The sequence below is a fragment of the Cebus imitator genome, unplaced genomic scaffold (assembly GCF_001604975.1).
Source record: "Cebus imitator isolate Cc_AM_T3 unplaced genomic scaffold, Cebus_imitator-1.0 Scaffold15, whole genome shotgun sequence".
Lineage (NCBI taxonomy): Eukaryota > Metazoa > Chordata > Mammalia > Primates > Cebidae > Cebus > Cebus imitator.
This window is the reverse complement of record NW_016107330.1, coordinates 291032-304807: the sequence shown is the minus strand read 5'-3', so window position 1 is coordinate 304807 and position 13776 is coordinate 291032. Positions and strand designations below refer to the sequence as shown.

Below are 13776 nucleotides of genomic sequence, written 5' to 3'. Positions count from 1 at the left end.
AAAAAAAAAAAAAAAGAAGAAAAGTAACCCAACAGAATGGAAGGGTAGGGTGATTACCCGCATAGTGGATGTGATGGCACAGGGCTACATAGCTAGTAACGGAGAGGCTCAGGGTTAGAATCTACTTCTGACCCAATCCAGGACTCATTTTGTGAGTCTGTATTGTCTTTTGGCTATGACAATTTTAAAAAACTGAGATATAATTTCAACAATAATTTATTTTTAGGCCGGGCACGGTGGCTCACGCCACTAGTGCCAGCACTTTGGGAGGCCAAGGCAGGCGATTGCTTGAGCCCAGGAGTTTGAGACCAGCCTGGGCAACATGGCAAAACCCTATCTCTACAAAAAATTAGCCAAGTGTGGTGGTGTGTGGCTATAGTCCCAATTAGTCAGGAGGCTGAGATGAGAGGATCGTTTGAGCCCAGGAGGTGGAGGTTGCAGTGAGCTGGGATCGCGCCACTGTACTCCAGCCTGGGCGACAGAACAAGACCCTATCTCAAAAAAATAAAAAAATTATTTTTAGCTTTCCGGATTTCCTAAATGTTAACATTTTACCATATCAGTTTTATTCTCTCTAATTATTTTTTCTGGAACAATTTAAGAGTAAGTGACAGGACCTGGGAACAGTGGTTTAATCCCAGTACTTTGGGAGCCCAAGGTGGGAGGATCACTTGAGGCCAGGACACCAGCCTGGCCAGCATACTGAGACCCTACCTCTACTTAAAAAAAAAAAAAGAGAGAGAGAGAGAAAATTTAAAGATAAAATAAGAGTAAGTGACATACTCAATACTTTAGTTTGTATTTCCAGAAGACAGGCACAATCTCTTACTGAACTGCATGCACCTACCCAAGCAGGAAATTAACATTGAACAATTCTGTCCTCTGATTGGTGGACTTTATTGAGTTGTCGTTTTTTTCTTGAATTTGGAGTTTCAGTCTTACACTCCCAGGCCGGAGTGCAATAGTGTGATCTTAGCTCACTGCAACCTCCACCTCCCATATTCAAGTGATTCTCCTGCCTCAGCCTCCCAAGTCGCTGGGACTACAGGCATGCATCACCATGCCTGGCTAATTTTGTGTTTTTAGTAGTGATGGGGTTTCACTGTGTTGCCTAGGCTGGTCTCAAACTCCTGACCTCAAGTGATTCACCCACCTTGGCCTCCCAAAGTGCTGGGATTAGAAGCGTGAGCCACCGAGCTTGGACTTTATTGAGATTTTTGTCCCTGGACTGACAGTGTTCCTGATAGTAAAGGAAGATTGTGGCTTATATGTTGACGTAGTTTCCATGTATCTTTATTCTCCTTCCATCTGAAACAGTTCTTCCAGCTTTCTTGGTGTTTCACGATACTGACGTTTTTGAAGAGTACAGGCCTGTTATTTTATAGAATGCCTCTCAATTCAGGTTTGTCTGATGTTTCCTCATGAGAGGTTTCAGGTTCTGCATTTTTGGCAGGATGTCCCAGAAACATGTTTCTCTCGTTGCTTTCTACCGGGTGGCTGGCGACTTGGATGTATTCCCTTACTGGTGATGTTAACGCTGATCACTGGGCTAAGGTGATATCTAACAATTTCCTGCACTGCAAAGTTCCTTTTGGAGTTAAATGTCTTGCTGAAAGACATTGGTGCCTCGTAACAGCCTATGACATCTCATGCTTTCACCCAAGGGTTTAGCATCCATTGATTCTGATAGCATTCTGAATTTTTGGTGGCGGTTGCTTTTGTAAGGTTGTGTGAGATACTCGGTGTTCAGGGGAAGTCCCTGTGTTTAAGGAGACCCTTTTGACTGTGTCTAAGCTGGTGAGGCGGCTGCCACAGACGTCCTGTCTTTGACTTTCATGTGGTGTGCATGAGTGGTTGTGTGTTTACCCCACCCACCCGAGGGAGGGCCAGAGCTGCAGGGGAGGAGGTCACTTCCCCACCTCCCACAGAAGGGGACCTACCTTTCCAAGAGCGGCACAGCCGTTCCTCCCTGCATGGGATCCTGAGATATGCCAGACCAGGGTCAGCAGGGGCGAGGTGATCACCCCCTCCACCAGCACCTCCATGGGGCCAGACGTCAGCTGTGTGGCCTGTGAGCATGGGGGGCAGCTAAAGGGTGGGGGCAGCTCATTTGGGGGTCAGAAGGAAGGGTCCTGGCTGAGCCAGTTCGCCTCGGACATCTGAGTTTCTTCTGGCTCCGCTGAGCTGGGGCCCGGTGTGGGTATGACCCTGGCAGGGACCAGCCCCCATGCCCCTCACCCACATGCTGATCCCCACCCTCTGGAGTTTGCTTGGGGTTACAGAGGAAGCAAGAGTCTGTGACACCCCAGGTCTACTATAAAAACCCCGCTCTCGCGGCCGCGGGAAGTCCCAGCGTCGCAAAAAGGAGAAACCTGGGCCTGGAGCTAGAAGTTCAAAAAACAAAAAAATTTGTTTTTAGTTTGTTTGTTTTGAGACGGAGTCCTCTCTGTCACCCAGGATGGAGTGCAGTGGCGGGATCTCGGCTCACTACAACCTCCACTTTCCAGGTTCAAGCCCTTCTCCTGCCTCAGCCTCCCAAGTAGCTGGGATAACAGGTGCACGTCACCATGCCTGGCTAATTTTTTTGTATTTTTAGTAGAGACGAGGTTTCACCATATTGGTGAGGCTGGTCTCGAACTCCTGACCTCAAATGATTTGCCCACCTTGGCCTCCCAAAGTGCTGAGATTACAGGCATGAGCCACCATGCCTAGCCTGAGTTCTCTGATTTGAAATGAGCTCACCATAGGGTGGCAGGGATGAGCCAGTGGCAGAGCTGGCCCGTCTCCCCAAGCAAGTGACATCTGAATGAGGGATGGAGGAAGTGGCCTCATGCATAGTACCCCATGTCAGCCACTATTCCCCAAAATAACAAGCATTGAACTGGTTTTGTTTATTTCCCCATAAAAGTTTTCCTAGGTGACCGGGGAAGGTGATGGGACTGCGTCCCTGTGTGCAGCAGGAAGCCTGCAGCAGGGGGCTGAGCACCAGCAGCTTGGCGGGAGGCGTGAGCGCTGAGGCTGCCCCTTGACCTTCAGCCGAGCTGCCCCTCCCTGAGCTAAGGGCTACAGTCGGGGTGACACTAGGGCATGAGTGTGCATCTGAGAGTTCCTTTAGACATTCCTCTCCCCTTCTGCAGTCAAAGCCGCAGAGTGGCCTCGTGGTGGCCTGCCCAGGGGCTGACTCCCTGAACTTCTCCTAGGTCCTGGCCCTCTGCCCCTGGAGCTGGACAATGAGTGTCCATTGTTCGGGGGAAGAAACCTCCAGGCAGTCTCTCACCAGGCCTCACTCCCCCAGCCCTGCTCCATCCTGAGGTTTGTAAATTGGCGCATTGTTGTACAAGAGTTTGGTTCTCAAAGCATTTTCTGAGTTATGTTGACATCCCAAGACCTCATGGTGCCTACACCAGGCATTGTGTTTGCTTCGGAAAAGGGGGAGAAGACCAGCTTGTTTTCCTCCTGGCAGGTGCCAACCCCTAGAGATCTGTAGGAAGGCTGGGGTTTGGGGTGGGAAAAGGTACAGGAATCCCAGGGTGGGAGCAGGTGACTGAGCAGACCCTGCCTTGAGCCCCTCAGCCTAACCTCTGACCGCTTCCTGGCAGCGGGGATGGCATTCTAAGGGTCTTTGAAACCAGTGGGCTGCTTTTTGGTGTAACTCTCCATTTGTCTGTGAAGTGGAGGTGTGTCTGCAGGTGCCCCCCACCCTGACTCTGAGGGGGACAGGTTCCAGGAACCACACAGCAGAAGATCTCCAGTTGGGCAGGGCTGGGAACGCCCAAGGACCGGCTCTGAAGGGCAGGGCAGCCCAGAGCATTGCTGGGGACAAGTCGCCTGCCTGTGGTCGTCTGACCAAAGCTGGGGAATTCAGGGCTCACAGAGGGTTTACTCACTGCTTGGCTAATCGTGTGCGGTACTTCCAGTTCCTTTCTCTGGAGGAGATTTATAAACAGAAGGTGTCAAGTTCCAAAAAGCGCTAAGCTCCTGGCAAGTATGAATGGCTTTTTGTCAGTTTCTCCTTCCATGAGCTGGTGGAGGGTCCTGGCCCAGCTCTGCTAATCTGGGCATTGTGTGGGTGGGAGTTTCCAAGTCATCCCTCACCTCTGAGACTGGGGGCCCTGGGAGCCGGGATAGTATTCTCTGCCGGGACGTGTGTCTCACCCGCACAAGCTGTAGAAAGCCTGTCTTGTTTACTCAGGCTGCCCTAACAAACTACCGCAGCCTGGGGGCTTAGACAACAGAAATTTATTCTCTCACAGTTTTGGAAGCTGAAGTCCAAGGTCAAGGTGAGGGCAGATTTGGTTCCTCCTGAGGCCTCTCTCCTTGGCATGTATATGGCCATCTCCTCCCTGTGTCTTCACTTGGTCTTTTCCTCTGTAAAGATCTGTGTGCCCATTGCTGCTTCTTTTTGTTGCTGTTGTTTTTTTGTTTTAAGACAGGGTCTTGGCTGGACATGGTGGCTCACGCCTGTAATCCCAGCACTTTGGGAGGCCAAGGCGGGCAGGTCACCTGAGGTCAGGAGTTCGAGACCAGCCTGTCCAACATGGTGAAACCCCATCTCTACTAAAAATACAAAAATTAGCTGGGTGTGGTGGCATATGCCTGTAGTCACAGCTACATGGGAGGCTGGGGCAGGAGAATCACCTGAACCTGGGAGGCAGAGGTTGCAGTGAGCTGAGATCACACCATTGCACTCCAGCCTGGGCAGCAAGTGAGACTCCATCTCAAAAAAAAACAAAAACAAAAACAAAAAACCACTCACTCTTGCCCAGGATAGAGTGCAGTGGCACAGTCTCAGCTCACTGCAGCCTCAACCTCCTGGATTCAAGTGATCCACCTCAGCCTCCTGAGTAGCTGGGACTTCAGGTGTGCCACCATGCCCGGCTAATTTCTGTATGTTTTTGTAGAGACAGGGTCTCACTTTGCTGCCCAAGCTGGTCTCACACTTCTGGGCTCAAGTGATCCTTTGGCCTCAGAGACTGCGGGGATTACAGGCGTGAGCCACCACACCTGGCCTTTCCTTTTCGGTAAAGACAGCAGTTGTATTGGGTTAGGTTCCACTCTAATGACCCCATTTTAACTTATTCACCTTGGAAAGACCCTGTGTCGCAAATACACTCACATTCTGAGGTTCTGGGGATTAGAACTTCAGCAGATGAAATTTGTGGGGGACACAGTTGAGCCCTTAACAGCCTCCAAGTGGGGAGGAAGCTGACTGGTGTCTGGCTTTGATTTCTAGGCAAATATAAGTTGGAACTGCTGCCTGGGCATCTCTGGGAGACGCTTGTGGTGCCCCCGCCAAATCGGAGCTACACTCAGAGTACCTGTCTTGGGCTTCCTCCATCCGGGCAGGCCCAGCTGGGCCTCCTCCCAGCCTCAGAGTCACAGGTTTAGAGAAGAGGGGCCTTATCAGTCACCTGCTCTAACCCATGTCCCCACCTTCACCCCCACCCAGCACCTGTCATGGCATCCCCTGAACATGGTCACTTACCTTCTCTCGGTGGAAGCTGCCTGTTCAGCCCCCGGGTTCAGGATTGGGCAGGGCCCCGCCCATTCCTCCGGCATCTAACCACTTCACCACCAGGTTCTCTTCAAGACTTTTTAACCATTTGAGGATAGCTCAGGGCCCATGATCTCTTCACATGCTCCCAAGGTGACCTGGCATTGGTGCCAGCTTGCAGTCTCAGGTTTAGAATGTGGGCTGCAGGCGTCCACTCACAGGCAGACGGCACCAGCCATTGGCGGTTCTGTGCCACCACATCTGAGCATCAGGACGACCCCTCCAACCACATGAATTTCTAGGTTGTAATCAACTAAATCCCTTGGTCTTTTTCATGTGTGCAGTTATTAAGCCGTGTGTTAACTTGTTCTGGCTTTATTTTTTTGGGCGGTGGCTTCCCTTGTGAAGTGGGGAAAAACTGTTAGGTGCTACATGTCAGAACTGTTTTTGTTTGTTCGTTTGTGTTTTTTTGAGACGGAGTCTCGCTCTGTCGCCTAGGTTGGAGTGCAGTGCCATGATCTCAGCTTATTGCAACCTCCGCCTCCCCGGGTTCAAGCAGTTTTCCTGCTTCAGCCTCCTGAGTAGCTGAGATTACAAGCACATGCCAGAACACCTGGCTAATTTTTTTTTGTAGTTTTAGTAGAGATGGGGTTTCACTGTGTCAGCCAGCTTGTCTCGAACTTCTGACCTCAGGTGATCTGCCCACCTTGGCCTCCCAAAGTGCTGGTTTACAGGCATGAGCCATTGCACCTGGCCACAGGTCAGAACAGTAATACGCATTTCTAGAAAGCAGGAATTACGCCACACACGTGTCTGTGGATCACCTATCAGATTTAGAGCACCTGCAGCTCAGGGTGGCCCCCTGGCTGGGGAACTGATCTGTTTATCCTTCTGAGAGTTCCAGACACACCAGCCTTCTCCTCACCCTGTAGTCAGGAGCCTGGGGCACCGTCTGCTCCTGTTGTTTTTACCCTATGTCTGCTGGTGCCCTGGAGCCAGCTTGAAAGACCCAATTGTTATATTTTAGGGAATTCTGTGAGCTGCTTGTTAGATATGACCATTATTAAAAAATAAATTCTATTAAAAACAGAGCTGGGCATGGGGTGCATGCCTGTAGTCCCGGCTCCTTGGGAGACAGACTGGAGGATTACTTGAGAACACATAGTGAGATCCCATCTTAAAAAACACTAGACCTGGCATGGTGGTTCATGTCTATAATCCCAGCACTTTGAGAGGCCACAGTGAGAAGATCACTTGAAGCCAGGAGTTCCAAGACCAGCCTGGGCAATAAAGCAAGATCTTGTCTCTACAAAAAGCAAAAAATAAGCCGGACATGGTAGCATGTGTCTGTAGTACCCGCCACTCTGGAGGCTGAGGTGAGAGGATTGCTTGAGTCCAAGATTTGGAGGCTTCAGTGAGCCATGACTGCACCACTGCACTCCAGTCCAGGCAACAGAGCAAGAGCTTGTCTCTAAAATAATAAAATTTTAAAACTTAAAAAAAAACCGTAAATATTCAAAGCTCATTGTGTCATAGCTGTTTTGCATACTTGTGGTTGTTGCATCTGTCATATCTGTGTGGTGGAAATACTATATAATGGTGTGCTACTGTGCATCTGTTCCCGGCTATATGTGTTGGTGGGCGGAATGGCCATGGTGGAAGTATTTGTAGATGGAAGTTGGCAAAGACAACAAATCAGGGCTTGATTTATTGTTTCATTGATTGTATAGAGCTGAGGTCAGCCAAGTTTTCCTGTAAAGTAAGTGTTTCAGTTGTGTGGGCCACGCGGTCTCAGTTGTATGTAACTCCTCAACTCTGTCTGAAAGTAGTGGTAGACAATCTGTAAATGACTGGGTGTGGCTGTGTTGCAATAAAACTTTATCTGTAAGAAACTGTGAGCCAGATTTGGTCTGAGAGCCATAGTTTGCTGGACCCCTGATGTAGACTTAAGAAAGTAATGGAGAAGACGCTAAAGGTATAGATTAAACTTAAGTGTTCCTTATCTCTGAGCTTCAGCAGTGATGGCAGCTGTGTTGGGGCAGCCAGAAAACCCAGTATGTAAAGAAGAGGTAAGGAGAAGAGACAGTGTCACGGAGCAGAAAAAAATTAAGGAAACACCCTCCCAGTGTTGGGGGGAAAAACTCGTACCTGATTCAGCAAAGAAGTTGATCATGTCACCAGCAACTTGTGACACGAGCAACCAACATACATCTTGTTTTCTATTTCTTCCTTATTTCATTTCCATCTCGTTAAGGGAAATGAAAGCATCAATTAACTTCATGCCATGGAGAGGCTGTCATTTGCTGATTGCAACCACAGGTTGCCAAAATTCAGGGTTTGGCTGAAATCAACAAAAGCATTCTGTGAGAATCAATTGGCAGCACGGAATGGACAATAAGGAGGGAGTATTATTATTGTGTACTTTATTATTATTTATAACTTGTGCACTTCACATCCTGCGGGTGAAATTTATACATTTATATGTGCGTGTGTATGCGTGTGTACACCCACACGTGCAGACATCTGCGTTTTTCTGGAGAGCCAGTTGTGAAACGTTCCCAACACACCTCTGTCCATGCCTGTAAGTGAGTGAATCTGGCCCAGCTTGCTTTGCAGGATCATCAGACCCCCTCCACTCCCACCGGCTCCCTGATTCTACCTCTTACTTCCTCTCACTTAAATATCTGCCTGGCAGCTTCTGGCCCTCACACAGCTGCTCCTTCTGTGTGTTCAAACAACCTCTCCCTGTTGATCAGGCCCACATTTTTTTTTTTTTTTTTTTGAGACGGGTCTCATTCTGTCACCCAGGCTGGAGTGCACTGGCACAGTCTGGGCTCACTGCAACCTCCACCTCCCGGGTTCAAATGATTCTCCTCCCTCGGCCTCCTGAGTAGCTGGGATCATAGGTGTGCACCCCCATACCCAGCTAATTTAAACCCACATTCTTAACCCTTTCAAAACCCTCTGCCTGTTTGACCTTCCCTTTGGTTATTTCCCAGCACAGATTCAGTGTCACAGAGGAAATCTGCTTTGTAGCTTTAGTACTGCAAGCCTCCAGTTACAGACTGCAGGTCTGTGTGGTCCCCCGGTTTCCCGTAAGGCTATCGGGATGCAGAGGGAGCCCAAGGGAGTGCTGTGCAGACCGTGACCTCCCAGGCCTAACTCAGAGGGAAATCCCCTATGTGAGTGAGCCCCAGCTCCAGACCATCCTTCTCCAGGGAGACTGTTCCTACAGACAGTGCTCTCCCCTTTCCCAGAATTCCTTAGCAGAATCCTGCAACTGTAAAATAACAAGGAACAGCACATTATGACTGGAGCTTTGGCATCATGGCACTTTAAAAGCCGCTTACCTCCTTTCTTTGAGACAGAGTCTCACTTTGTCATCCAGGCTAGAGTGCAGTGGTGCAATCTAGGCTCACTGCAGCCTCTGCCTCCTGGGTTCAAGGGATTGTTCTGCCTCAGCCTCCTGAGTAGCTGGGATTGCAGGGACGTGCCACCATGCCCAGCTAATTTTTGTATTTTTAGTAAAGATGGAGTTTCACCATGTTGGCCAGGCTGGCCTCAAACTTCTGACCTCAGGTGATCCACCCATCTCGGCTTCCCAAAGTGCTGGGATTCAGGCATGAGCCGCCTCACCCAGCCCATCGTGAGTTTTAAAACAACCCTTTATTACCTTTTGTGGATTTTCTTAAGACAGAGTCTTGCTTTGTCACCCAGGTTGGAGTGCAGTGGCGAGATCTCGGCTCACGCAACCTCTGCCTCTGAGGTTCAAGAAATTCTCTTGCCTCAGGCTGCTGAGTAGCTGGGATTACAGGCATGCGCCACCACACCTGGCTAATTTTTGTATTTTCAGTAGAGATGGAGTTTCACCATGTTGGCCAGGCTGGTCTCGAACTCCTGACCTCAAGTGATCTGCCCGCCTTGGCCTCCCAAAGTGCTGGGATTACAGGTGTGAGCCACCTCACCAGGGCTTTTGTGGTCTTTTTGTGTCTTTGTGACTTCAAACAGGACACACTACCTCCTGCCACTTAGGCCACTGAGCGTGACGTGACTCTGCCGTCAGCACTCCTGCCTCTCCCTAAAGAGGCCAGTGGGGACTGGAGAACACTGCAGAGGGTATGGTTGGCCAGGGCCCTCTGTTCTGGAAGCATCCGCATGAGGCCTTCCCGGTCCTGGGGAGCTGACTTTCGCCTCCCAGCCTCATCCCTGCCTGGCCTCCTCTGCCAGCCCTGCAGCATTTGGGACAACCCCTTGAAGCACAGTTCCCCTGGCCTCAGATTCACATTGAACTTTAATCTTATAGTTGGTCTCTGACTTCCCTTCAGAAAGAGCCAGTACCCCAACACAGAGCTCGCAACAGATAATCCATTTCCGAACCAGTTTCCTGATGGCTCCGATGGTATCATTCCCATTTACCTAAGGCTTTGCCCTCCAGGCGACTGACCTAGGACAGCGATACTTGTGTCCTCTTCCTGGGGACAGAAACCACATGGGCCCCACGCAGCCCCAGTGTCTGCACCACAGGCCTGAACCCTGGGACAGCAGGATGAGACTCAACAGTCCTGACAGCAGCGAACACTCACACGCCTGCCTAGCCTTGCGCCCGGTACACACATGTATTTGTTTATTCTCATAACGACTCACCCGGCAGTCACTGTCGTCATCCATGCTTTGCAGAGAACCTGGCGTGTTGAAGCTAAATAACTTGCAGGGGCAGAGCCGGGACTCCGATCCAGTCCACACACTAAAATCCAAGCTCTTACCTCCCCACTGGCGGCCTCTCTCAGGAGCTACCATAGCCTTTGTGTGCCCCACTGCTGTGGAAGGAACAGACCGGTTCCAGGACCACAGGGAGGGGGCCTACTCCTGGCTGTGTGGCTGGGAGAGAGCTCTAGAAAGCAGCCCGGGCTGGGTGTGGTGGCTCATGCCTGTAATCCCAGCACTTTGGGAGGCTGAGGTGGGTGGATCACTTGAGGTCAGGAGTTCGAGACCAGCCTGGCCAACATGATGAAACCCCATCTTTACTGAAAATACAAAAGTTAGGCCAGGCATGGTGGCTTAGGCCTGTAATCCCAGCACCTTGGGAGACTGAGGCAGGAGAATCACTTGAACCCAGGAGGTGGAGGTTGCAGTGAGCTGAGATTGTGTCATTGCACTCCAGCCTGGGTGGCAAAGTGAGATTCCATCTCAAAAAAAGGAAAAACAGCCCAACATGGCACTCAGAGGGGCCGCTACCTGAGCTTTATGCTTTCAAAGGTCCCCTTTGACCCTTACCAGGTTCCATTCCCCACCCATTGCACAAGAAGTCCTCAGGGCTGAGGGGACATGCTGCACAAAGCCTACGTTCGCCCTTCTAGAGCCTGTAGAAGTTAAGCAGGACCCTGGAACCCTCCTCCCAGGCAACCAACCCTAAGCCCCCGATGTGTGCACCCCTAGACCCAAGGGCTGGCCGGGGGACACTGATCGTTTGTGGCACGTTTGCATGAGCATGGACAGATGTTCACATGCTGGTGCCCAAGCCTGGTGCAGAAGGAGCTGGGCACACACTGGGAGCTGGCTCCATTGTAGAGCTCACTCCATTCTAGTGCCAGTCCCTGAAGAACCACAGAATTCTAAATTAGAGCCAGGCTCCTGGGGCAACACCTACCGCTTCTTATTTTCCAGGGACACTGTGCCATCCAGGCTCCGGAGAGCACCATCCCCTTTCTGAAGGGCGTCCTTCGTCATTTTTGTGAGAGCTGACATTAACAGGAGCCGTGGCCTGACCCCGGTGCCTCTTCCTCTCCTCCTTCCTCAGCTGGGGAGTCCCGCTGGTCATCACTGTGGCAGCTGTCGCCCTGAAGAAGATCGGCTATGACGCCTCAGATGTGTCTGTGGGCTGGTGCTGGATCGACCTGGAGGCTGAGGACCACCTCCTGTGGATGCTGCTGACGGGGAAGCTGTGGGAGATCCTGGCATATGTCCTGCTGCCCCTGCTGTACCTCCTGGTCCGGAAGCACATCAACAGAGCGGTAGGTGCTGCCCGCAGAGCTCAGGGCCCTCTGCATGGCCGCTGTGCCCAGATGCAGGGCCTGGTGTTGAGTTTGGCCACCCCAGGGGACAGGCTGCCTCTCTGGGGACAGAACCAGTGACAGGCCCGAGGGGACCAGGCACTTACTGTATGTACCAGGCTTCATGCAACATGTTGTATTACACGGATGGTGCATCAGTTCCTGCTGCCGCATTAGGAGTCGGGTCCTGTTGGGCACGGGGCTCCTGCAGACAGGCTGCTGTGTCCTCAGTCGCGGCCCTCTCCTGCCCCCTGGTGGACAGCCTGTGGTGGCTGCTTAAACTTGAATTTAGCTAAAAGGCAAGTGAGGTAGGACCCAAGACCGGGCTACCCAGGGAAGGGAGGACTGAAATTTCATGATCGATGATGCAAATAACTCACCTACCTTTTCCTGGTGATTTATCATATCCTAAATGGTAGGCTTTTTCGGAATTCAGAAATCAGTAGCCTGGGCGGGCCAGAGAGTAGGGAAGACACCTTGGCCCCGTTCTTCCTTGCTCTTGCCTCCTAGTCTGCGCCTGTGAACCAGGGCTTCTTCCTGGCCACAGGCAAACGTCTGCAAAAGATTACCCGCAGATTAACCTATTTGTTCATCCACTCGATCACTTATTTCATGTGTTTTTATTTTATAATATTTTTTAAATTCTTATTTATTTATTTATTTATTTGAGAGGAAGTCTCACTCTTGTCCTCCAGGCTGGAGTGCAGTGGCGCCATCCCGGCTCACTACAACCTCCACTTCCTGGGTTCAAGCAGTTCTCCTGCCTCAGCCTCCCAAGTAGCTGGGATTACAGGCACCCGCCACCATGCCCAGCCAATTTTTGTATTTTTAGTACAGACGAGGTTTCACCATGTTGGCCAGGCTGGTTTCTAACTCCTGTCCTCAAGTGATCCGCCCGCCTCACCTCCCAAAGTGCTGGAATTACAGGTGTGAGCTACCATGCCCAGCCTATTTTGGTTTTTTGAGACAAGGTCTTGCTCTGTTGCCCAGGTTGGAGTGCAGTGGCACGATCTCAGCTCACTGCAACCTCTGCCTCCCAGGTTCAAATGATGCTCCTGCCTCAGCCTCCCGAGTATCTGGGATTATAGGTGTGCACCACCATGCCCAGCTAATTTTTGTATTTTTAGTAGAGGCAGCGTTTCACCATGTTGGCCAGGCTGGTCTCAAAGTCCTGGCCTCAAGCGATCCGCCTGCCTCAGCCTCCCAAAGTGCTGGGACTACAGGCGTGTGCCACCGTGGCCAGCCTCATGCAGTAGGTTTGTACTGAGCATCTCCTAGCACCTAAGCGCTGTATAGCCTGAGGGCTTAAGGACTCAGCCATGGATCCCATCCTCCTGGAGAGAGAGGCAGAAGTGTAGGTAACCTTGAGCAAAGACACAATGTGAGGAGTGGCTGGAGCAGTCCAGAGGAAATGCTCTAAACTCAGACTTCCAGCCTCATCCTGCAGGCTCGCTGGTGTGAGTCCCCGTGTTTCTTTTTGCCCTCTGAGTTTTCAGGGCCAAAATTGTAGGAGGGTGTGTGCCCATCTTGTAGGCCATCCTGTCGACCCAGCAGCCATTTCTGAGTCAGGATGGCCATCTGGACACCTGGTCCCTGCCCTCTACTCCCATTGTGTCTTCTCGTGTCAAGTTTTCTCTTTTCTTTTTACTTGGAAATTTACCCGGTTCTCACCTGCCCTGCACCCTCTCCTGCCTCAGCTAGAGTCCTTGCTGGAGATGGCTTTGGGACTTCCCAGTTGGTCTGAAATCCTCTTATTGGCTGGGTGCAGTGGCTCACATCTGTAATCCCAGCACTTTGGGAGGCCGAGGTGGGTGGATCACTTAAGGTCAGGAGTTCCAGACCAGCATGGCCAACATGGTGAAACCCTATCTCTACCCCAAATACAAAAGTGAGCCGGATGTGTAGTCCCAGCTACTCAGAAGGCTGAGGCAGGAGAATCGCCTCAATTTGACGGAGGTTGCAGTGAGTCATCATGCCACTGCACTGCAGCCTAGGTAACACAGAAAGACTCTATCTCAAAAAAAGAAATAAAAATAAAAATTAAGGCCAGGCACGGTGGCTCACACCTGTAATCCCAGCACTTTGGGAGGCCAAGGCGGGCAGATCATGAGGTCAGGAGTTCAAGACCAGCCTGGCCAATATGGTGAAACCCCATCTCTAATAAAAATACAAAAATTAGCCAGGTACAGTGGTGGGTGCCTGTAATCCCAGCTACTCAGGAGGCTGAGGCAG

The 13776-nt window shown here is 51.1% G+C and overlaps 1 protein-coding gene across 1 annotated transcript in view; it reads left to right on the top strand.

Moving 5' to 3' along the window:
• GPR157 (G protein-coupled receptor 157) overlaps window positions 1-13776 on the top strand; it is a 23444-nt gene that overhangs the window by 4349 nt on the left and 5319 nt on the right. The window contains exon 2 of the mRNA XM_017503460.2: window positions 11292-11505. Within this exon, the coding sequence (XP_017358949.1) occupies window positions 11292-11505 (214 nt within the window). The remainder of the gene's footprint in view (window positions 1-11291; window positions 11506-13776) is intronic.